General features: G+C 46.1%; 1 protein-coding gene across 1 annotated transcript in view; it reads right to left on the reverse strand.

The window, feature by feature from the left end:
- KCNK10 (potassium two pore domain channel subfamily K member 10) overlaps positions 1 to 22755 on the reverse strand; it is a 138001-nt gene extending 115246 nt beyond the window's left edge. The window contains exon 1 of the mRNA XM_029238543.1: positions 22261 to 22755. Within this exon, the coding sequence (XP_029094376.1) occupies positions 22261 to 22312 (52 nt within the window). The 5' untranslated portion in view covers positions 22313 to 22755. The remainder of the gene's footprint in view (positions 1 to 22260) is intronic.
- Between the last annotated feature and the right edge of the window lie 3241 nt (positions 22756 to 25996).

Here is a 25996-nt window from a genome sequence, read left to right on the forward strand (position 1 = left end):
AATTGATGCAGGCACCATGGAAAACAGTATGGAGGTTTCTCAAAAGACTAAAAATAGAACTACCACATGACCCAGCAATTCCACTCCTGGTTGTATATCCAAAAAAAAACCCCAAAAACATTCATTCTAAAAGATACATGCACCCCAATGTTCATATCAGCATTATTTACAACCGCCAAATATGGAAGCAACCAAAGTGTCCATCAACACTTTGAATGAATAAAGAAGCTGTGGTGTATACATACAACGGAATAATAGCTGTAAAAAAGAATGAAATTTTGACATTTGCAACAAAATGGATGGACTTGGAAGGTATTATGCTAAGTGAAATGTCAGAGAGAGAAAGACAAATACTGTATGATATCACTTATATGTGGAATCTAAAATACAGCAAACTAGTGAATATAACAAAAAAGAAGCAGACTCACAGATATAGACAACAAACCAGTGGTTACCAGTGGGAAGAGGGAGGGGGAGGGGCAAGATAGGGGTAGGGGATTAAGAGGTACAAGCTATTATGTATAAAATAAGCTACAAGGATATATTGTACAACCCAGGGAATATAGCCAATATTTTATAACTATAAATGGAGTATAACCTTTAAAAATTGTGAATCACTATATTGTACGCCTGTGACATATATAACATTGTACATCAACTATACTTCAATTAAAAAAAAATAAGGAAATCACTCAATCTGGGTTCATCCCTAACATTTTTTCAAAACTTTATTATCCCTTCAAAAGAATTTTATGGAGTCCAAAATTCAGAAGGTTTTTGGTCCAAAAATTAATTTCATTTATAATGTTTTTTAAATAAATAAGTAATCATCTATCCTGTACTATACTTTTCTTTCTCAATCTGTTAAGGGGTATTTCAGTATTTCAATCGCCATCTGAGGAAATATAGTCCAGTGGTTACGGACTCTGGTTTCACTCAGACCTAGGTTAGACTCTCATCTTCACCATTTGGAACTCCAAGACCTCGGGAAAATTCATTCACTAACATAGCAAATATTAATTGAAAGCTACCATGTGCCAGGCACTGTGCCTGACCTCCATAAGCCTTGATGTTCTCCTCTGTAAAATGGGAATGATGACATTCCCTGAAATAGAGACATTGTCAGGATTAAATAAGATAACGTATGCAAAATGCCCAGCACTCTGCCAGGTTCATAGTAAGAATAAATGGTAGCTGTTACTATCATTATCATGATCATTAACATTATCTTCAGTCTTTGTAGAGCATTTAACACTGCTCATTATGTTTCCCTTCTTAAAACTCTCTCTTGTCTTCATGGAGATATCATTTCAGTCATCTTAGTTTATTAATTTTTTAGTCTTTACTTATTAAATTAATAAATAGAAAGAAAAACATTTAGTGAGTGATAGGCATGAGGCAGAGAATTATTAACAGTGTGCTATGACAGAGAATGAGCTGCACAAGTGACTGTTTAGAAAAGCATCTCTGAGGAGGTGGCATTTGGGCTGAGATTTCGGAAGCGAAGAGGAGCCCATCGCATGAAGATCCAGTGGAAGAGAATTCCAGGAGGGTTCTACAAAAGCCCTCGGATAAGGAGGCACACGGTGTATTCAAGGAATGGAAATAAGTCTAAAGAGGGCTAGGCTGTAGCTGAGGTTCGGAGAGGAGGTAAGCAATAATCATCACACGGGGCTTTGCAGGCCAGCATCAGAAGCTCATAATTAACGTGGAAAGAGACACTATTCAAGAATTTTAAGCTCTGGGTATGATAGGATCTGATTTACATTTTTAAGGATCATTTTGGCTGCTCTGTGGTGAATGGAGTATAGCGAACAGGAGTAGAAGTAGGGAAGCCAATAAGAAGACTATTGTCAGCCATCCGGCTGAGGATGCTAGAGCTAGAGAGGTGAGAGCTAGACAGAAACAAACAGATTCTGGATATATTGTAGAGGTCACAGTTGACATGACTTGCTGATAAATGGGGTGTGAAATGCCAGAAGGCAGGAAAGAAAGGACTCACTCATCATGCCTAGATTTTTGTTCCAGCAACTGTATAGATGGTGGTGCCATTTATTGGGATGAGGACATATCACAGAGGCACAGGTTTGGGATAGGAAGTCCACAGTCCTGTTTCAGTCTTTGAAGACATGTGAATGGAAACACCAAGGATGCAGGTGGCTGTGCAAATCTGGAGAGGCACACTTGGGAGGCATTAAGGACTGCTGACATCACCTGGGGAGAACCAGACAGAGACGAGAAGGCCCTCAAGTCCAAGTGCCTGGGCATTCAGTCATTGAGAGGGAGAGTGCTGGAGAAGGGGACAACAGGAAGCTGAGGAGTGGCCACAAGGGTAAAAGTAAACTCAGAGGAGACAATGTCCCAAAGCAAGTGACAGAAGTAAAATGCTTCCAGAAGGAGGGAGTGGTCGATTGTCAAAATGGCCTTGAGGTGTCAAGGAAGATGTGGCAGGTGCTACATGTGCTTTCACATGAGCCCCTCCCCCTTCCTCACTAACAGACCCAATTTTACTTAAATGTTGGTTAAATGGCAACACATTCAAAAAAGGTGGGCCCCAGTCACAGACTCAGGGGATAAATCTTAACTGGTCCAAGCCAATAATGACGATACCATTCCCCTTTGACAGTGATTGGTTTAGGGGCTGATGTAAGGAGAAGTAGGCTGTGGAGTTCCTAGGAGGAGAAATCCTCCATGATCAAAAGAGAAATATAAGGAAAAAGACCACTCCACTTCCCATGCTGTGTTTAGACAACATAATGCCTGCTGGAGCATCCGCAGCCCTCTTGCCACCATTAGGGAGCTTTTGCCCAGTGATAAAGGGAGGCAGGGCAAGAAGCTGGACAAGCCTGCATTCTTAGTAGCATTACAGAGCAGCTGAGCCAGCCTGGGGGCCCCCTTGTTCAGTGAGATGATAACTCTCTTAACAGTAAATGTTCATATTGTTTGAGCCTCTTTAAGTGGGACATTCTACCACGTTCAGCTGAAAGTATCCTCACTGACACTTCAGATAAAAGAACAGAACGAGGATGCAGCAGCCACTGGTGACCTCGGTAAGAGCAGCCCCCGTGAAGTGGTGATGGATAGAAAGAAGAGAGGGTGGAGACCGTGACTCCAGACAGCTCTTTCCAGCAATTTTGCTGTGAAGTGTGTACAGGAATTAGGTGGCGGCTGGAGGGGATGGGGGGGTCAAGGGGATGGGGGGAGATACTGAAGCACGTGTACATGTGAGTGGGGATGTTTCAGTGGAGAGGGAGAGAGGGCGGCTCAGGGCAGAGAGGAGAAGCAAGAGAGCGTAGGTGGGGGCCCCCGGCACAAGTGGAGAGGCTGGCCTTGGACAGCAGACACACTGCATCCATAGAGGGATAAAGGTAAGGTGGCAGGTACAGATGCAGGGAGTCTGGCCGACTTGGGGGGCTTGGGGGAAATGATGTTTTCTGACCAGTTGCTCCCTTTTTTTTTCAGTGACGTAGGAAATGCTCAAAATGCAAAATGTCTCTTCAGACCTATCTAAGACTCTCCCGCTACTGTGAAGTCCATCCTGACTTGTACTCTCAAATCCACCCCCACTTCACACTCCCATGAAACTGTTTGCCTCTCTTCTGGAGTATGTGCCCTGTCTTGTGTCGTAGTTTTAATCCCCTGTGCCAGCAGGATGGGGACTCCTGGAGGGCGGGGAGCATCTCCTAACAACTCAGAATCTATCACAGAGTCTGGCACACATGTGTAATAAATATACTGAATTGAAGTAGAGCCTTAAGGCACTGGGATGAAAAAGAAAGTTGACAGATTCCACATATGCAAATTCTCCTACTTGCTAAAATTTATTTATAACCCCCAAATCAATACTCATGGCACTTTCACAGTCATTCGTGGACAGGTGCAGAGCAGCAAAAAAATTGAGTCTTGCAACACACACGTTCCCAACTGAGGTCAAATAAGGAAATGCTCTGCCTTCTTTGTGTCAGTTCTCATACTGTAAGCAAGTGTCCTTTCTGTGGTCTATTTAGTGCCATGTTCTTCACATTTTTGTGCTTTCTGTTGGTCATTTCACTGCTTAAGACTGCACTCAAGCATAGCGCTAAGTGCTGTCTCATGTTCCTAAGTGCAAGGCTAGGATTGCCCTTACGGAGAAAACGTGTGCTAGGTAAGCTTCCATCAGGCATGAGTAACAGTGCCATTGGCCGAGAGTTCAATGTTAATGAGTCAACGATAGATGTTAAGTAAGATATCTTTAAACAGAAACACACATGAACAAGGTTATGTATAGATCAGTTGATGGAAATGTGGTGACCAGAGGCTTGCAGGAACCTAACTCTAGATTTCCCCTAGAAGCAATGGTCCAGTGTTCACTAATTCAGTACTCGCGGAGACTTTATGGAAGGTTAACTACTGCAAACAACAAGAATCAACTGTATTTCATTTTGCCATCTCCTGAGAAAGGGATTTATGGAAACAAAATGGTTTGATGAGGCTGAGATGAGACTCATCAAGCCTTAGCTCTCTTTTCATGCTGTTTGGATTACTCACCAGCACCAGGATTTGTGTTAAAGAGAAAGCTGCTGATTAGCTATAGATAATATCCCCTGAGAGCCATTAGCCTGCCTGAGAAGCATTTTGGGGCCCTTACCCTATTCTCTCACTCAAAGCCAGCTGGCTGGGGAATGCGGTAGAGAAGCAAGGGAAGGGTAAAACATTACCATATGTCTTAATTTGGGTTCCCCCAGAAGCTGATCCTAAGATAAAGGACTGGAGCACAGTAGTTGTTTGGGAGGTGAAGAAAGCACCAATAGGGAAATGGAAAAGAGAGACACAGGTCAGAAGGCCGCCAAGAAAGCCAATAGAAAGTGCAGCATCAAGCTAGCTGTCACTATGGAAGAATGGAATTTTTCCCACTGCAGAACATATTCCTGATTTATCGTACCCAGGCCTGAGGGAACAGGGTATTTATACCATCTCCCATCAGTCATTGGTTGAGGGATGCTCTTGGGGTGTTCTAATTCCCCTGCACTTTCTGCCTTCCATGGGACCAGCAAAATAGGCTCAGTTAAGGAGAAAGGCCCAAAACGCAAGAACTGGCCATCAAAGTTAGCCAGTTTGCACTGAAGGGGTAAGGATGGGCACTGGCGCGTCTGCCACATCACACAAGGCTCAACGTCTCACGTGAACTGAGACCAGGTGTGGGGCCACTTCCACAAGAAATCTACCAAACAAGCGCATAACCAAGTCCTGCGGTCTTAATGTACTTTCAGCAACTTGCTAATTCAAAGATCAAGTGCCACTAGTTTTAAGTCAACATAAGGTTTCATGGTGTTTCTAAAGGAACCTAGAGGTAATACATAAGGTTACATTCCTTCTTCTTTGGTAGAAGCAAGATGGAAAACTCACTTGCATTTTTAATGATCAAATGGAGCCTTTCTCCCTAGAATAGGATATGAGAGAACAGTAAGACAGAAGCTGTTTTGGAAAAACATGGGAATCTAGTACTTCATAGGACGTGCTGTCTCGTCATCATAGACTACATAGGTCCCCATGGAACATACGACAAAGACATATATCCCTGCCCAAGAGCCAGCTGGTAGTAGGCCGTTTCCTTCCACAAACACCTATGCCCACCGCCCCGATGCTGCCACAGCAGCTGAGAAATGTATACTCCATCTCACATGTCTCAGGAAAAGTCCTGGGGCCGGGAGAGGAGGGCCATCATACACTTCGTAGTGTTTAATTACAATCTGCTGTTAAAGACAAGGCAAGAAAGATGACATTTCCTCCATTACAGCAGGTGACTGGATCGCTGGGCTTTGAATCCAGAAAATATATCTGTCCCTTCATTTTCATGTCTATAACTTTTCCAGTTCACGTCATTACCCTTGAAAAACGGACAAAAGAACTAGACTGGCCAACACAGGTCCTGGAAGTCACCCTGTGGGTATCCAGCCACAAAGCCATATCCTCCTCCGTCAATCAGGTGGATGGAGAATATCAGAGTCCTGGGAGGAGGGACTCCCACAACCACAGCAATGAGGAGGGGCCAGGCCTGGGGCATCCACACTCTTCTCCCTGGAGATGGTGCACAGCATGATGCAGAGGCCCAATCAGAGGCCAGAAAGTGAATGACAAGAGAATGGCCTTGGATCCAACACAGACCTGGGTGCAAACCCCAGCTCAAGCACTTTCAACTTGGGTGGCCATTAGCAACTTTGGTTTCTTCATCTTCAAAATGGACCTAATACTACATGTCTCAGATGACTGACATTCATTCAAAAATAGATATGGATGCTACGACATGAAGGAAAAAATGACACTAAGTGAAAGAAGGCAGTCACAAAAAGCCACATGTTATACAATTCCATTCATATGAAATGTCCAGGACAGACATGTACGTGGAGACAGAAAGGAGATTAGCGGTTGCCTGGGACTGGGAGAGAATGAGGGAAATTAGGGGTTGACAGCTAATGGGGATGAGGTTTCTTTTTGGAGTGATTTAGAAAATCTTCTAACATCATACAGTGGTAGTAATAGTTGCACAGCTCCATGAATAGAGTAAAAACCACTGAATTGTACATTTTAGATGGGTAATTTTTAAGTTATGTAAATTATATCTTAATAAAGCTGTTTAAAAAAAAAAACAGATCTGGAGCCCGCACTCTGTGCAGGTTCTTTGGAAGACCTGAGCCTCTAGGTCATGTGGCTGAACATTAGGATTTTGACTAGAAGAACAAGCAAAGTGGCTCAGGTTGCTGTGAAGAATGTTATGTCTCGTGTGTTACCCCCTGAGCACTGAGCCTGATGCAGACCCTCAGTAAATGGGTGCTACCAGTCACATCATCACCATCATTTATTAGGTGCCTCCTTGTGCCTGGCACTATGCTCTGTCCTTTGTGCCCATTGTCTCATTTAAGTTTCACAACATCGAAGGGATGGGTGCTGTGATCACTTCTGGTTCTACGGTGGAAAAACAGGCAGAGAGAGGTAAGACCAGCAGCGTGGGAGTGCCGGAGCTGGGGGTCAAATCTGAGCTCTTGCACACTTTCTCATCACACACCCCTCCCCTCCAGCAGCACGTGGCCATCACTACCATCACCAGGCATCACAGGCAGGGCTCTCTCGATCACTAGAATTGGTTTAAAATAGAGCAGAAACCCCTGTTAGCTGCCAGCAGGATGGCTCCTACAGGTCTCTCCCAGCCACTCGGCTGAGAATCCTGGCAGTGGTGGTGCCGCTTCACCCCAACCCTGCCTGAAACTCCACGTAAGGCTCCCACAGCCCGCTGGATTTATAGTGGACACCCCAGGCAGTCCAACCAGATGCTGTCTCCTTAAGGCCTCGTGACCCAGGCTGGCATCCTTGACTCTGTTGGCCTCAGTCTGCCCCAGCATCCCAGATGTAGCAAAGAGACTTCCAGACTCATAACAAACCAACTGGAGCCCCAATTTCCCCCTATTCAGAAGACGTGTAAATTTAGATACTTTGGAAATCACGTGTAGCAAAAAGTTCCCATCTGCCAGACAGAGTGAGAGTATTTAAGTACCGAACATCTCAGCCTCTTGCAATTCCTCTGAGATTAATTTACATGTCATCATCATGAGGGAGACTCAACCTCCCGTCCCAGTGGTAGACACACAAGCCACAGAGTCCTAATTAACAAAGGTTCTTAATAAAATTTCAGTATAAACTAGGCCTTCTTTGAAATCACTGCATTTTCTAACAGAATGTTGCTGCCTTCTGTAAGATCAACACTCATTCTCTACAAAATTAACAAACTAGACATTTTTTCAAAGAGCAATGGAACATCAGAATGGCCTCGTTTTCATCCTTATTATAAAATTTTTTAAGCCCCTTTATTTGTCAAATGTGTGCCTAAGAGAGATTTCTGAAATGCACAGGAACTCGATCTGAGTGTCTGTAAGAAAGGCTGAGAGCGCTGGCCAGGTGGTAAGTTTCAGGAGGGCAGGGACTCTGTGTTGTTCATCTCTTACCTCCAGGCCTGGAATAGTGGTGGGCACAAGGAAGGCACTCGGTAAATATTCACTGAATAAATGAATGAACATCTTCTCCAAGAGGCTGAATATACACCCATGTCCATACTTGTTATAGACTTATGGAAGATTTAGTTTGGAATCTCAGAACCAATATGTTCCAGGATCAGTAGAGCCATAGATCGTCATCAATTCTTCTTTCCAAAGGGAGAAGAGAGACAAAGGCCCCTCCCCTGTTGGCATTACTGTGAGAGGCAGTATTGCTCATGGAGGTTAGATAAGGATGCAAACACGTGCTTTGTTGCCTCTTCACTGTCTGGGCAAGTCAGTTGACTTCTCTAGACTTCAGCATTTTCCTTTGAGAAGCCGCAGGGAGTTTCAATGTCTCAAAAGCCCTTCCCGATTTCTGAAGTGAGTTTAATGTGAACTGGGCTTTTACACAGTCACGGTTGGCCTTCAGTGACTTCCCCTCTCGTCACCGCACATTCTGTCCCCTGCTTGGACCTGCGGCACCTCCAACCCACCTGCCCCCATCACACAACTCTATCCATGTCCAGTCTGCTCCCTACACGACTCCTCCCGAAGTCTGTGTTCAACGCTCCTGACTTTTCCCTTCCCCACTTTACGCCAACCCATCAATACGTTTTGTTCTGTGTTCCATTCCCTCTCAGCTCACGTCTCTCATAGAAACTTGATTAACTTGGCTGTACCAGTGGGTAATTGAGAGTCTGTAAATTATCTGGAGAAGATATATTTGCATTTTAAAAAGATGTGTTCTGGGGAGTCTGAGGGTAGATGGTTACATGTACATGTATGGCTGAGTCACTTTGCTGTGCACCTGAAAATATCACGATGTTGTTAATTGATTATACTCCAACATAAAATAAAAAGTTAAAAAAAAAAAGATGTGTTCTGGAGATGATGTTTTAATCCATATTGACTTGCACCTGTCTCAGTGGCTAGACTGTAACCTTCCTGGGTATAAAGCCTCAGATCTTTTTCATCTTTCTGTGTCTAGCCCCATTTCTGCTGTCACTGACTCACAAAATGTTTAGGGAATAACCCCAAGGATGAATGAAAGGTTGCCGATGAACAGAGAAGCTGATAGGTTTTAGGCAATCCGATGGTCACGGGAAGGAGTGCTGTGGGTCAGCTTGTAGACAGGGACTTAGAAGGCTCCTCTAATCCCACCCCCTGTGCCGCTGGCTCCACTTCTCTTTAGAACTGAGTCTGAATACGAAGATTATTGCCTAATAAGCAGGCATTCATGCTCCTATAGAAGCTGTGTTCTCACCCTGCCAGAGAAAGGGACCAGCACTTCATAGCTTCTCATTAATTCAGGCTTCGGGGAAGACTTCAGAGCTGAGGCCACAAGGACCTGACAGGCAGGGGGTCCCATTATAGTCAAAGGAGAAATACCCCAACGCCACAATGCCTCCCGACACTCCAGGAACAAAGTGACAGTGGGTATGGAGGAGATGCTGGCAATTTTAATTAGGTCCGTTATGCTAAACTGATAGCTGAATGCTTCCGAAAGGTGTTTGAAGTACAAAATATTGAATGCGCCATAGTTTTTGGTTTACTGATTCACAGACTCCAAATATAGAAATTATCACAGAATCAAAAGCCATGTAACAAAGCCAAGGAAAAGATTATATTAATTAACAGAGATTGAAAATGTGGAAGCCATTGCTTTAAGATACACCTCCCCCTGCAAAAATAAAAGAAAAAGATACACTTCCCATTTGCAACCAGAAGTTTAGAATTGGTTGTCATAAGCCAAAGAGGCCAAGGAAAGCTTCTTTTCCTTCCCAAATGTTTCTCAAAAATTCCTATGATTCCTACAAGACAGGGAATCCCCCAGGTAAGTCCCACATCCAGCACCATGCCTGGCACATAGTAAGCATGCTCCATAAACATTTACTGAATCAATCATTCGATTACAATTTATAATCATTTATAAGTGGTTTAAATAATCTTTAAAAGTACAAATCTGGGGCTTCCCTGGTGGCACAGCGGTTGAGAGTCCGCCTGCCGATGCAGGGGACGCGGGTTCGTGCCCCGGTCCGGGAAGATCCCACATGCCACGGAGCGGCTGGGCCCGTGAGCCATGGCCGCTGAGCCTGCGCGTCCGGAGCCTGTGCTCCGCAACGGGAGAGGCCACAACAGTGAGAGGCCCGCGTACCGCAAAGAAAAAAAAAAAAAAAATACAAATCTGACTGTGTCATCCCTACTACTTTAAACTATTCAGTACCTTCCCATTATTCTCAGAAAAAAAAATAAAAAAGCTCCTTCATATGACCTACTATTCCCTGCATAATCTGGCAGCCACCCACCTCCCCATCCTCATGCCACCAGGACACACCTCACACTCTAACCAGGACCACAATCCAGGTTTTCTGGCCAGAGACCACTGGTCTATTTACTGTGCCTCACTGGCTTTCTCTGTTCTTTTATAACATATCCCCCAAAATCTAAGATCTAAACCATGCAGTAAGTGCAGGAGTGTTATTCAAAACAATGTGTCATGAGCCACCATCATTATGCATGACTACAATTAAATCTAGAGTACGTTCACTACATAACTATGCCTAATTTTTCATAGTAAAAATGGAAACGCTGAGGAAATGATGTGCATGTGGCTTAGTCTGGGTCACAATGAATCAGCTGTAGGTCCAGGAATTGAAAATGGGGGCTCAGGAAATGAAGAATCAGTCAGAAGTTAAAATCACCAGTGTAGAATCACCCTGAACATCAGTCACTGTTCAGGGGTGAGGGTGAGGGTAGTTCCTGGATGAAGGAATAGAGGGGAAAGCAAGCGAACCAGAAGGTGGATACAATGGCATATCTGCATCCTGAGAATTTTTTCAGCCCGTGGTTGCTATGGTTACAGACGCCATGAGAGTTGGCTCCGGAATGTGACAGGGCTCTCAGGCAGCCCCATTCAACCCACCCTCACCCTGTCCTAGGGCCTCTCTTTGCCATTCTGTGGGAGAAGTAACATATTCAACAAAGCCCATGGTGGCACTCAAAAGACACTGTGTTCACTCTCCTCCACCCAGGACACAGAAGCTTCAGAACTTTCCTTAGACTATAAAGTTGCCTCCGGAATAATCCAGGTGTGCAATGTTTGGAAACGTGGGAACCTCAAAGACATCAAATGCATTCGGCTTCCTGGAAATCATTTTCTCTTCAAGAATGTGCAGAAAAAGCAACAAGGTGGTTAAAAAAAAAAAAATGTATGTTTACTCCAAATATAACAGAGAGTGGCTTCTCCCCATGTGCTGGGCCCATCACCCCAGGCACACCATCCCTGCCGTCTTGGCTACGTTCTGGTTTCACAGTGAAAAGAAACTGGGTATATCATGTGGCCATTTTTTGGTGAATATTTTATTGTGCTCCCTCACACATACACACATAAGGTCTGCTACAGAAACACACCAGACGCCCATTCCCTGACATTTCTACTGCCCAGCCTGAGGGATGTCCTGTTCTTCTGGCTTTATCCAAGGAGGTTGGGTTTTCAGGCCCTGAACGTGTAAAGGAAGAGGGCTGTCAAAGAAGGGCAATCTGCAAACGAGGTGGGTCCCTGAGTTGTCTCACTCAACCTCTGGTATCACAGTGAAAAGAAATTGGGTATATCATGCAGTCATTTTTTGGTGAATATTTTACAGATCCACATGTAGAATGGTGCCCACCCAAAAGAGGCTGAATAGATGCTTTTTGTATTTGAAAAATCTGCTTGGACTGGTTGGTATATTGTGATCTACTATAAGACCATATATTCATATTTTATATAAATCAGCATCATACTCTCTGTCTTTCTAAATACCGTTCGGAGCAATGCGTGATAAGAGCAGTAAATGGAATTCAGTAACTTATGGTTCTGTGGGTAAGTGGGAAATGCAGGGTTAAACAAAATCAGCCTGGTTTCTGCACTGCAGGATTCTCAGGGGAGGTGTAGAAGGTACAGGTGAGAGCTCCAGCGTTAACACACCTCCGGCATCAAGTCGTAGAGCTACAAGGTAACTTTGGGCAAGTTGCTTAAGCTCTGCAGGCCTCAGCCTCATCATTCAGAAAGCAGGGATAATCATTTCACCTGTTTCTTTGGACTATAAAGAGGACTACATGAGATTATGACTCTAAAGTACTTTGCACAGGGCCTGGCGCTTAGTACGTATTCAATAAGAAATAAGGGGAAATGCTTATGGTGATTTTTAAATATTTCCTCAAATTCTTTGACACTCCCTCCTTCCAAAGTGAGCTTAATCACCCCTCCTCCCCAAATGCGGACTAAATTTAGTGACTCACATCTAATGAAAAGAATGAGATAGCAAATCCATTTGTGACAACACAGATGGACCTTGAGGACATTATGCTAAGAGAAATAAGTCAAACAGAGAAAGACAAATACGGGGTGATCTCACTTATATACGGAAACTAAAAAAACCCAACTCATAAAAAAAGAGAAGAGACTGGTGATTACCAAAGGCAAAGCGTGGGGCGTGGGCAAAATGAGTGAAGGGGATCAAAAGGTACAAACTTCCAGCTATAAGATAAATAAGTCCCAGGGATGTCGTGTACAGCATGGTGACTGTAGTTAACAATCCTCTATTATATATTTGAAAGTTGCTAAAAGAGTAGATCTTAAAGGTTCTCATCATAAAAGAATTGTAACTATGTGAAGTGATGGATGTTGACTAAACTTACTGTGGTAATCATTTCATAATGGATAAAGATATCAAATCATTATGTTGTACACTGAAAACTAATACCATGTTTTATGTCAATTATACCTCAGTAAACCTGGATGAAAATACAAAGCATGTGGTGGTAGTAACAATGTATGATTTCTGAGGTTAGGTCATAAAAGGCATTCAATTCCACCTCGTTCTCTCTTGAAGCACTTACTCTGGAGGAAGCCAGCCATGTTGTGAGGACACTCAAGCAGCCCGTGGAGAGATTCACATTGGCAGGAAATGAGGTTTCTCCCCAACAACCAGCTGCAATTTGCAAGTCACACGAGGAAGCCATCTCAGGAGCAGATCCCGCAGCCCCAGTTAAGCTCTCAGATGACAGCAGCCCCAGCCAACATCTGACCATAACCACTGGGTGACTCCCAGACAGATGACACAGCTAAGCCATTCCTGACTTCCTGATCCACAGAAACTGTGAGATAATCAACACTGATCATCGGTTTAAGCCACTAAATGTTGGGGTCATTTGTTACACAGCAATATCAACTCTCCAGGAGGGAATGAGCATGCATCATTCTGCAATCTGACATGGCCATGAAAACATTTTCTTTCACACAGCATCTGGTAAGACTAGTTTGTATCTCATGGAACACACCTTGGGAAATGCTGGTCGATAACTTAACAGTTTATAAAGCTTGTTCACATTTATTCTCATTTGATCATCTTAGCAAATGTGAAGCAGGTGTTACTGTGCTCTTTATTTTACCCAGGAGAAAACTAAGGCTCCAAAAGCTTAAGTGACTTGCCCGGGTTCACACAGCTAATAGAATTGGTAGAACAGTAACTCAGGTTGAGTATTATGATTCTAAACCATGTTTTTTTCTCTGTTTTTTTCCTCTGGCTTGATTAAAACAGTCTAGGTTTCTTAAACCTGGAATAAGAATATGGGGAGTCTAAAAGAGTGCCAGCAAGGGGGGTGCTCTGTGGAATAGGCCACCTCCCAAATGATCTGGAGAGTGAACCAGATGCTTCTGAAGCATCTGGGAGCCAGAGCCTTCCCTGACTTCTACAGAACAGGGGCCCCTTCAACCGTGATAATAACATAATGCAGGTACCACTCAGGGGGCTCTTATAACAATCTAGCACTCTTCTGAGAGCTTTGTATATATCACTTCATTTAATCTACATAACAAATCAAGGAAGTACAGGCTGTCATCATCTCCACCTTACACAGAAGGGGGCCAAGTCACAGAGAAATGAAGCAACTTGCCCAAATCAGCCACTAATCAGTGATGGAGCTCAAACTGGGACGCAGGCGATCTAAGACTATCAGGGCATGAAGGGGCCTTATCAAGCAATGTCCCAACTCTCTCCTTTTCCATAAGAATGGAAGAGCTGGAACTAGCACCTAGATCCTCCCACCCTAAGCTCCTGTAACGTACAGAGGTTGGCATCTAGCCCAGAGGCTAGGTTCAATGAATATAGCATGCATTTATGCCTGTCAAGCTCTTTTAAGGAGGTATATGCTGAACCCACTCTACTAAACTGCTTCCCATATAGCCTCAAATTCCACCATGAGAAATGAATGCCTTTGGCCTGAAGCAATATTCTCAACTGGTGGACCGAATGTTCAATTGCCCAGTATCACATGATACTGAGCATCTCTAGTTAACCTGTCAGGCTCACATCACATTAAATTTGGTAAGTTACACTATTTATCTTTATCCTAAAATATTTAATGTGTTATTTGGGGGACCCACAGTGCTGTTTACACATTAGAAACTCATTTCTTGGTAGTAAAATTGTTGCTAGTTTGTATGTCAGAATTACAAATATCAGCATTTTAGCCCATTCTGCAAAGGTTACCATGACTTTCAGGCTCTCTATCTCTTGAGCAAACCTGCAGTGACTCTTCAAGCATCTCTTTTTAAACTGTAAAGACTACCTTTGCCCCTACATTGGGTAGTTGAATTTAAAAAATCAGAATCCTTTGCATAAGAGATAGCATTTGAAATCAGAACTCTGTAGAAATCATCGGGGGCGGAGGGAGGGTGGAAGGGGGAGAATAAAGGAAGGAAGGAAAAACAGAAGGGAGGGAGGAATAAGGGAGTTCCCTGTGATCACATGATTTATGTATGGCAGTGGTTGACTCTACAAATCCTATACTTTGCCACCGTTCCGCTTTGTTTCAAAGTTCCCTCTAGGGAAAAAGAAAGTGAAGTAATTGGTAGTACAGAAACTGGAATCCCCTGAAATCCTGCTACCTAACCCTCCACACAACCTATTCTGCCCACCCCTATCTGCCTCCCTGGCTCTGGGAATAGAGCAAAAAGAGAACACAGCTCCCCTGTGACCACCCCCTCCCATGCCAATGGTTCTGGCCCTCAACCCCCAGTCCAACCCTACAAGGAAGATAAGAATGTCAGCTTTCATTTTCAATTCATAGTACTCAGTCCCAGACACTAACAAGGGAGAAAAAACATCTCACACTGTGTCTGCAAACCACAAATCAATGTTCTAGGAAGTCAATGTGAGGTGTTTGTTTCTCCATTTTCTCTCATTACCCGGGATAACAGTAATTAATGAGCCCTGATACAGTAAAGTCTCTACTGAGAGGACCACTAACACCAGAGCCCACAAGTGGTCAAAAGTCCTTTGACTCCTGTGAGAAACCTGCCAGGTGGGTGTAACCAACATGGTGCTGGTGCCACGTTGAGGTAGATGACACAACCAAGTCATGCAGAGCTGAGCCCCTAACCACCTCTAACCCTTGCTGGCTCGTCCAGTAAGTGCCTTTCATAACAGAACCTGAGTACAGCAAAAGATGGTCACTTTTATTCACTTTGCTGCTTCAGCCAAGGGAGCTGTCCAAACTGAAACTTCCTAATTGGCTTTCAGTAAAATGGCTTCCTTCTATTTCTTCACTAAACTCTCTAATCCCCCACGGACTAAAAGTAAAATGAATCCACTACCTCAAAAAAGGTACATTTTACTTTTTCTTACCAACAGTGGGCCCCTAGCACTGTGCCTACATTAAACACCGTATTTCAGTTGTGGTGAAATGTCCCAATTTGGGGCAAGATGTGGATTGTGTTTTTGTTTTTTTGTTTGTTTGTTTTTCTTTGCAGTACGCGGGCCTCTCACTGTTGTGGCCTCTCCCGTTGCGGAGCACAGGCTCCGGACGCGCAGGCTCAGCGGCCATGGCTCACGGGCCCAGCCGCTCCGCGGCATGTGGGATCCTCCCGGACCGGGGCATGAACCCGTGTCCCCTGCATCGGCAGGTGGACTCTCAACCACTGCGCCACCAGGGAAGCCCTGGATTGTGTTTTTTTAATGCCTCTGATTTAAGATGATGCTCATATAGAGCCTGCTATGGACTGAATTGTGTCCCACACACCCACCCCAAAAAATTCATATATTGAAACCTAAACCCCAAACATAAGTGAAGTAGAGATAGGGCCTTTAGGAGGTAGTTAACATTAAGTGAGGTCATAATGGTGGGGTTCCTATTCAGTACGGCTGGTGCCCTTTAAGAAGAGGAAGAAACATCAGAGTACGCTCTCTCCATCACGTGAGGCAAGAAGGTGGCCATTTGCAACCCAAGAAGAGAGCTCTCACCAGACACCAACCTTGCTAATACCATGGCCTTGGACTTCTTCAAAACTGTGCAAAAATAAATTTCTGTTGTTTCAGCCACTCTGTCTGTGATACTTTGTTATGACAGCCTGGGCAGACTCACAGAGAGCCAAAGTACAGATGTTTCAGAAATGGGTTGGAATAGTAAAGTCGACCTACCCAGTTTCAATTCCACCCAGTGATCGTTGGGATTGGCAAAAGGGTGATGAAACTCCCTTGGACACTGAAAAAGAACTGGAGCCAAATCTTGGCCCAGACAGTCTTTGGAACATCTTTCCTCTTTACTTTCTAGGATAATTGTGGTGATTTTGGCACATTATTAATCCCATTTGGAAAGCTGATCTCCTGAAAGTTGGATATTAAATCAAAAGATTATTTTCTTTCCAGAAAATCTAAGCTATACAAATGTGTGTTTGGAAACACATTAATAAAGATAGCACTCAACTGAGCTTACAGGTTGAGCATGAGTCATATAAACAAGAGAGCAAAATCTCTTTTTAACCAAGAGAGCAGAAGCGGGATCCAAGGGTCTTCAATGAACTCATGGGATAAAGCGCCGGCCAGTGCAAGTACAACCTGAAGAAAACCACATCAGCTAAGGGCTCACTGATCAACCGAAAGCCTTCTTCCTCTAAATCTCTCAGAGAAATCTCTGAAATACATTTTTGGATAGGAAAGAATGGGAGAGTGTGGAATGGACAAAAATCCTGGGAGGGAGGAAAGCTTGAGGAAAATTTCCTGGACGTAAGCATCAGAAGGCCTGGGTTGGCCCCAGCACTGCCTGTTGGCAGCCTTGGGCCCTCATATAAATCATTTACTTGTTCTATTCCCATCAGTAAATCTAAGAGTTCAATACTGACAAAAATAGGGTTATTTAAAAAACAAATGAGGGATTCCCTGGTGGCGCAGTGGTTGAGAGTCCGTCCACCTGCCGATGCAGGGGACACGGGTTCGTGCCCCGGCCCAGGAAGATCCCACATGCCGCAGAGCAGCTGGGCCCGTGAGCCATGGCCACTGAGCCTGCGCGTCCGGAGCCTGTGCTCCGCAACGGGAGAGGCCACAACAGTGAGAGGTCCACGTACCGCAAAAAAAAAAAAAAAAAAAAAAAGAAAAAATGAGATAATTTGTAAAAAGCGTTCTATAAACTGAAAGGTGATACACACATAAGATATAGGCCTCTCTGGAACTTTGCACTCAACTATGCACTAAAAATGCAGCTTTAAAAAAAAATCCAGCTCCAGCTCTAAGGCTTTGCTTCTTTCTTAAGTGGATTTAACTACCTAAAATGAGCTGCACACCAGTGACCAACATGCACCAAATTATTAATTGGACACCAACCGTATCTTTGTCAGGCTACATCTGCCCACCCACCCGCCCCCACGTCACCTCCACTCCTGGTGAGAAGGCAAACAGAAGGAGGCTCTGGAGAGCTGGGAGCTTGCAAAGAAGTGGGAATACCAGTGTCCTGTCCAACACCCCATTAATTAGGGATATATCATCCTATTCTTATTTGTCCTTTGCCATTTGTAGCTTAAAAGAGTGCTGGAGTTTCCATCATGCTCGAAGCCTTAGAGATCCTCTCTGATCCATCCTACATATATTCAGCAAAAGGTTATTGAGCATCCACTACGTGCCAGGCACTTGCCAGGGCCTGGGATTAAGACAGTGAACGGGACAGGGAACATTCTTGCTTGTTGGACTCATGCGCTAGCAAGTGAGGCTGGCATCAAAGGTGACACATGAGCAAGTAAGATGGTTTCAGATCATGACAAGTACCAGGAAGACAACTGAACAAGAGACGTAAGAGAAAGCGATAGGGCTGGGGAACGAGAGGCGAGGCCTTCAGATGGGACAGGGAAGCCCTTGCTAACAAGGTGATATTTGAACTGAGATTTAAAGGATGGAAAAGAGCCAGCCACGCTAACATACATTTATAAGCAATGGAAAGTGCAAGTGCAAAGGCCCTGAGACAGGAACACGTCTGATCCATCTGAGGAACAAAAGGAAGCCAAATGGTCCAGAGGTCAGCTCAAGGGGGATGTTGAAGAGATAGGATCAAAGAGGCCATGTCAATGGCCTCCTTGCACATGGGAGGAAGGTTAAGCCCAGAGAGGCTAAGTGAGCAGCCCAAAGTCACACAGCTAATTATTGCTACAGCTTGTTTTAGACACTAATTCTTTTGCCCCCAAATTGAGTTTTTTACACTATAATGATCTGCTTGCCTCAGGCTGTACGGATATTGTTTGCTGATCTTGCTGGTTTTTAAAAGCTTTTAACATACATCAAAGCAGATAGCCAATCCCAATTTTCAGCAGAAGATCATCAACAAGTGATCCCAGTGATTTAAAACGCATATAAATTCTGCTATGAAAGCCAATACTTAGTGCCAACCTACTTTTGTGTAGGTCCTCCACAAACAGTCACTGTGTGTTAAAGGCTTAGCTTTACAAATATGGAGGAAGGCCATAGCTCACCAGAGAATAATCATTTTACACTTAGGTCTTATTTTTGCACCTAAACCTCTTAACAGTGCTTTGCTTAATTCACCCAAGTGCAATCAAAACCACTCTGTTCTCAAATCACCTTCAATTTGTGCTATTAAATTGTCGGGTAATAGGGCTATAAGCAAAACATCATAATTACAACTTCCTTCCAAAATCGGTGAGCACAGCCACCTGAAGGTGCAAGTCTGTCTGTTCATTCCAGAATTCTAAGGAACTGTCCCTCCTCTTTTCTATTGTAATGCTAGGGTCTCCTTCATCTTTCCCTTGCTAAACACATTTGGTCTATGTAAACCCAAACTTCCAAAGAACAGACCCAATGTCTGTCCAGTAGCCAGTGACTACCCGCCCCCCAGAGGTAGATGCAGAGATAATATTTGGTTAGACAGGTTAATGGAGAAAGGAATGAGTGAGAAAGACTGATTCACTGCCTCACCCTTCTCTTCCTCTTCCCCCACCTCCTCCTCCTACTCTCTCTTATGCTCTTCCTCCTTGAAAGAAGCTTCTCCAGTCCCTGAGCTCTGGGAACCTCACCAGGCAGGAGCCAGAGGTGCAATAACATAAGGAACAGATGGGAAGAGTGTTTAAGGGCCCATATTTTAGTCTGACCCCACCACCCACTAGCTGTGTGGCCTCGGATAAGTTACTCAACCTCTCTGTTCCTCGATTCCCTCACCTCTAAAATTAGGATCATCTCTTCTGTCTATGATTAAATAAAGAACATTAAATTAATCTTCTGGTTAAAGAATAATTAATAATACATAAGTTAATAAATAATTTAATTAATTCATTAATATATGTGCACCTAGTTCTATGCTGGTGTGAGATATGGTACCCTCACTTCCCACTCTCTTCCTGCCTCCACCTCCTGGCTAGGAAAGACTACTGTCACCCACACCTCCAGGAACAATTGGGCCTCAAGTCAGAGCACACTACTAAAAGGCAGCTCAGTGGTGTCCTGATGGCAATCAAGGGTCAAACGGGGACAATAACACTGTGCCATCAGATAAGTATTGTGACAATAACTGTATGAAATTACGTACATCAAACACCTGGCATGCAATGATTGCTCACTGAATGCTGTGACTTTTATTGGGGTCTTTCCATTCTTAGCATCGTCGGTTGTGACTATAGACACTACTTGCATGCTTCTTCACTGTTTTAGGCTGTAAAATGTGGGATTCATCTGTGTTTGTCACTGTGACATAAATAGATAGAATGATGATTATATAGAAATGTATTTTAAAAGCCAAGGCAAGCTTCACAAAATCGGCCCCACAGCCCTCCCTATCAGAGCTCCTTGAAAATAACTGATCTGATATTTTAGACAACAGCCCACTTGACCCATCTCTTGGATGACTCAGAGACGTCTCCCACTCAACAAGTCCTGGGCTGAACTCCTGAGTTTTCCCTCAAGACTAGTCCTGCCCTGGCTGCCTTCCCAATCATTCCAACTACTCCACATCCACACTTGATTCACACAAAGCCTGTAGATTTTTGTACCCTCCCTCGCTCCCTACTCCATCCATTTTTTCCACCTCCACAGCCACCACCATGGTCCACACTACTATTGTATCTGGTCCCTCACATCCACAAGAGCCACATGGCACTTGTTTTGAAACTCAGTTGAGATCATGTCGCTCCTCAGCTTGAAACACTCCAACCTCCCAATCCACAATTCCCCCCCTACCTGCAACAACACGAGGCTTTGGGATCAGACCCTATGGGTTCACCAGCCACACCTCAAAACACATGCTCTCTTGCTCTCTGCTCCAGCCATGGAAGCTTCCTTTCAGGTCCTCAAATATACATGCTCCCTCTGCCTCAGGGCCATTGCACTTGCTGTTCCTTCTTCTGCAAGTTCCCATCTTCATTAGCCAATTAATCCCTACATATCCTCCAGGTCTCAGTACAAATATTTGACTATCTTCCCTGGCTATCCGCCTCCCCTGGTTCTTGTCAGTCTCTTCCATCAGACACTTTCTTAAAGCCTTGATGCTCTTCTTCATGGAACATGTATAAACTTGTAATTATGTACTTCTGTGCAATGATTGATTTAGGTCTGTATCCCTCACTATAAACTCCAAGAAGGCAGAGCTTTTGTCTGTAGTATTCTGACTGTATTTCCTGTGCCTGGGACAGCATTTGGTTTGTAGTAGATACTCAATAAATATGTTTTGCAAGGATTCCTCCCCCCCCAAAAAAAGAAAACAAACAGACAAAAAACAGGCACACTTCCATATTTCCAGAGATCTAGAGACAAAATAGAAGGTCTGGGTTGCACTTAACAGCCCTGGTTGTATTAACAGCACTGGTGTTAGAATAGGAAATGTCTCTTCACTCTGTCTTCAGTACCCAGTCAATTCCTAAGACATTTATTCAACAATGACTGGGTTTCCTCTTTTCCAGTCTGGAGAAAAGAAGAAATGCACTCATAAAAAAAAAACACTAAACACACACACACACACACACACACACACACACATACACATCAATTAAACAAATTTCAACCCCAATTCACACAGAGGCGTTGCCTCGCCCAACTCAGCCTTCAGATGAGCTAAGAGAAATGCTTGTCAAAGCATGACAAAAGCAAGAGCATTCTTGTCAAAACTGGACACGAGGTTTCAACTTGTTCTGTTCCCATAGTGATCACTCACAAGAAGCCTTAACATGTATATGCTAATTACAGACACCCTGGACAACCCTAGGCACACACAAATCTGTCTAAATCACTCCCTTTTGTGCCCAGGGACCACTGTGCAACATTCGTAAAAGCTTGTAAATGACACTACTACTCGGGCGTGCTCCCCTCCCCGAGCCCTTACCTGCCCCACCCTTTTTGAAAACCACTCCCTCCTCCCCCTTCTACTCCCATCTGAGCCAACCTAGCTGCGTGGTTTGGTAATAAGATTGAGCGAAGATTTGGAAGGCCCCGTGGGCTTCATTATTCCGCATGCCCTAGAGAAGGGCCACCTCCAGGGGCTGTTGCTGTGGCTCCAAGCCCCACTTGCTGCCAGGAAACCTTTCCCACTGAGGACACCCTGCCAGGCGGTGCAGCTCCAGGTCCAGGGGGAGGCACCCCACCCATCTGCCAGAGACAAAGATCACCAGAAACAAAGGACACACACACACACACACACACACACAAAGTCAGAAGGAAATATCGACACTTGGTGCGATTTCAAGCCAAACACCCAGCTTGGTGTATCTTTAAACAGATTTTAAAACAATCCAGGAGGGACACTGATTATGTGATAATGACAGGCGCTATCTGGGCTTGGCACCCACGCTGCCTCCGCCCTCCTCCCACCCGCGCTGCAGTTCCCAGGCGAATTTTCCAGCCTCAGGACACAGGCCGCCAGGAGCAAGTGTGCTTCCAGTCAAGGAAGCGCGCACACGCCGGAGACAGAGGCAGGGCCCGGGCGGTCAAAAGTAAGAAATACCAACCTTTAGGATCCCAGTTCACCTGTTTTCTTGGAGTCTCGATTGGAAATTTCATTGCTCCGTTGCCCAGAAGGGGAGGAAATGAAAAGGATCGAAATAATAATAAAGTCCTCAAGCTTTATACGCCTCGGTACAGCAGTCCAACAAAACAATTTCCAAGGATGGGGGAGCCTTGGACTGGGTCGTGGTGGAACCCCAGAGAAAGACAAGTGGAAAAGATTTGGCTTAGGACAGAACTGGAGACTGCTTGGGTGTTTGCACCGGTTGAGGGGTGGCCGGCAGCAGCCCCTCGGGTAAAAGGAAAAGTAAGACCAGCGAGGGGTGGATGGAGAGGGAAGCTCGGGAAGATGAAAGAGCCAAGCTGCTTCCCAAACGCGGCGCCGGCAGGTTGGGGGCCGAGCAGCCGGAGGGCCGGCGCGAGGGAGAAGCCCACCGCAGTGTCACTCCAGCCCCTGAAGGCGTGTGCTCACACACTCCCGCACACACACACACACACACACACACTCTCACACACTCGCCAGGGCGCGCGCTCGAGCGGGCACGTCAGCCTCGCTCGGCCGCGCAGAGCGCACAAGCCCCTCCCCGGCCGCGGCTCCTCGCCCCCGAGCGACGCCCCCAACTCCCCACCCAGCGAAAGCCATTGGACGTAGGGGTGGCGCGGCACCCGGGGAGCTCGCGGCGAAGACTACCCTCCCCGCGGCGAGCCTCAAAAGCCGCGCCACGCGGAAGGGCGCGGAGCGGGTAGAGGGGCCACGCCAAGGAGGCGCACTCGGCCACCAGCGCCCGGCTGTGGACTTGTCGGCGCGTCTGCTGGAGGTGGCGGGAGGCGGCGGGCGCGGCGGCCCGGAAGCCGCGGTGGGGCGGGGAGCCGGCGGCAAGCGCGCCGCTATTTACTGGCTAGAACATCCGGCGGGCGGGCGGGCTTGGAGGCAGCCGCGGCGCGCTCCGCGGAGTTGCAGCCGGAGACACGCTTGGCTGCTTAGAAGGCGCTGCAGGAGGCGGAGGAAGGGCCGCGGCGGCCCCTCCGCATACCTCTGCCTCGAGGGAGACCTCCTGTCACCGCTTCCACCCTGGGCGCACCCCCACCTGCTTTTCTCACCTCATGTTTTCACTCCAGTCCCCTCCCGCGCCTGGTCCTCCCGCCAGCACCCGAACCCACGTCCCCAGCGCGCTCCGAGGAGGCCGGTGCCAGCCATGAGCCTTTTGTTCTGGGACCGCTCCGCGTCGGCCGCGCTCTCCCCGCCCCGGGAAGCTCGCTCCCCAGGCGCAGCCCGGTCCCTTCCCCAACCACCTGCCGACCGGCCGGGGCCTCTGCTCGGAGGCCGGGGTGGAGGCTGGAGAGAGGCGCCGCCACCACTGAGGACAGCGGAGTTGCCAAGACTTGGCGGCCCCGGGAGCCCGAGGGCCCGGCAGGGGCAGGTGCAAAGGAACCCCAGACATGTTCCCGGAAAGAAGCTAAACCTGGCGCATTCCCCCTTCCCCCACTCACACTGCCCGCTCCTGAAGCCGCACAGGGGCTTGCGGTGGAACCTCAGTTTCCGGAAGAACCTGGTTGTGGTGAGATGCTCTTGAATGGGCTACTCGAAGTACGAATAAAAATAATGTTTACAAATTACTTCGGATACCTAACGACAGAGACCTGCACAGAGTAGATGCTCAAGAAATGCTTGCTAAATGAACGCATGAACTGCATGAAGCAGTGCTGGACAGGAAGTAGTTTAAGTTACTGTCCAGTCACTGTCCATTTTACATATATCTTGAACCCCTTCTATGTGCCATCACTGTGCTAGGTGCTGGCGATATGGCAAAGAGCCAGACTGATATGGACCTTGCCTCCATAGGGCTTACTGTCTAGTGCCATGAGGTCGGGTTAGATCATCGTTGCCTTTACTTAAGAAAGGGAAAGTGACTGTTCAGCCTATTCCCAAGCCTGCCTTCTATGGCCCTAACTGCCTACACGAGCATTTGCTCTCAGAATGCATGCCACTCTATGGCACCTTGGGGCTTCGGGGGAGCCCTGTGTCAGCAGCATCTTTCTCATCATCCATCTCCCACTGTCACATCCAGGCTTCAGAGTTACACAGCAAGATCCACTGAGGTCCACTGTCATCTGTGAGAAGGGTTGGTAAGTGCTTTGTAACTGACCCTACAGGCTGCTGGGGAGTTCTCTGCAAATCCTGTCAGGCAAAACTGGTACTAATCTGATGGCACTATTCTGACTCAGACCTTTAGGCAGGTGTGGGTTTCCTAGGTGCTTCAAAGCTACCTTCTCTGGAACTCTGTTTCCACACTTTGCTTCTCTCTACTAGAAGGCTGAGAGGATGGATGAGACCTGGAAATAAAACAAAGAATGACCGCTTCTCCAGCCATGCCCCCAGAGACACCAGTATATATGTAAATTCTGCTCCAAAACCCAAAGGAAGCTGCTTCCAAGCTCCTACGAAAGCCTTCGGAGCCTCACTCCTCCTCCACTGCTCACAGGCAGAAAGGTGCCAGCCCAGTCACTGCAACGCAACGTTATTACCTGCATCAGAGTCAGAGAGAGGTCTCCACAGAGAAAGGTACCCTCTCTCCTGAATCCTCTGAGGATGCGGAGGCAAGACTGACATCTGTCAACTGCCCTTTCACCTTCTCATACTTCTCTCCATTCATCTTCCCTATATGACATAGAGGAAGCTCCAACTGGCCTCATCTTGCAGATGAGAAGAGCGGGGCTCAGAGAGGTAAAGGAACACGCCCAGGGTCACAACACAGAGATTCAAACCCAAGTGAGCTCATCTGGTCCCTGGACCCATGAATCTGACCTTGAAGCAGTCACAGGGGTACTTTTGGGTAATGAAGATCTGAGTACAATATTTTCTCATACTTCAGATCCTCCTCCTTTGCAAAATGAATTGGACTAACTTAGTGCCCTGGGGTCTACATCGGGGAATTAGTTCACTGTCCAAGGCAAATTCCCATGGCATGAAATGCAGCTCAGGGTACATCATTCAGCCAATCAAGAAACATTTATTGAGCATCCCTTGTGTGCAAGACAGTTTGCAGGTTTTTGTCAGAAGTTATTTGGCCCCTGGAGAACCTTGCCCAGAAATGCATCAGCAGGATGATTATTGGGGGGCCAGGCGATTTGGAGCAGAATCAGGGGTCTGGAGTTCCTGATGACTTGCACTAGTCATCAGCTCTTAGGATCATCTCTCTGCTAAATCACTCCCCCCTTTCCCATCCCCAACCTCTGGGGCTTCCCTCACCTCCACTTTTTCTCCCTTCTCAGAATGTGGACAAAAACGAGTTTGTGGGGGGAAAAAAATCTACCAAAATTAATTAATTACTTAATCCCAGCACCCCCTCCCCTAACGTGCCTGAAATCAAGCCCAACTCCTAAATTGCGTATTTGGAATGGACTTCGGGCCGGAGGATGGGTGAAAGGGAGGGTGGCTCAGGGGAGGATGTTCGGAAAGGGAGGGGGCAGGGAGGGGAGCCCCCTCCCAAGACAAACATCTTAGCACATTAACCCTTTGTGCTCCGCAATTCCCTTCCATCGCCTTCAGTTCTACCTCTTGGTTCTTACAGACTTGATTACACTTACCCCAAGAAGGAGGAAAGAAGTGGTCTGTGTAGAGAAAAAACATCGAAAACAGATGCCGCGCGGAGCGGTTCCCTCTCCTTCTGTGTCTCCGCAACTTTCATGGCTGTTGCTGCGGGAGGGTTAAGTCTGGTGGAAAGAGACCGCCTCGGGCTC

Source organism: Monodon monoceros, unplaced genomic scaffold (assembly GCF_005190385.1).
Source record: "Monodon monoceros isolate NGI ecotype Baffin Bay Population unplaced genomic scaffold, NGI_Narwhal_1 Super_Scaffold_21, whole genome shotgun sequence".
NCBI classification, from domain to species: domain Eukaryota; kingdom Metazoa; phylum Chordata; class Mammalia; order Artiodactyla; family Monodontidae; genus Monodon; species Monodon monoceros.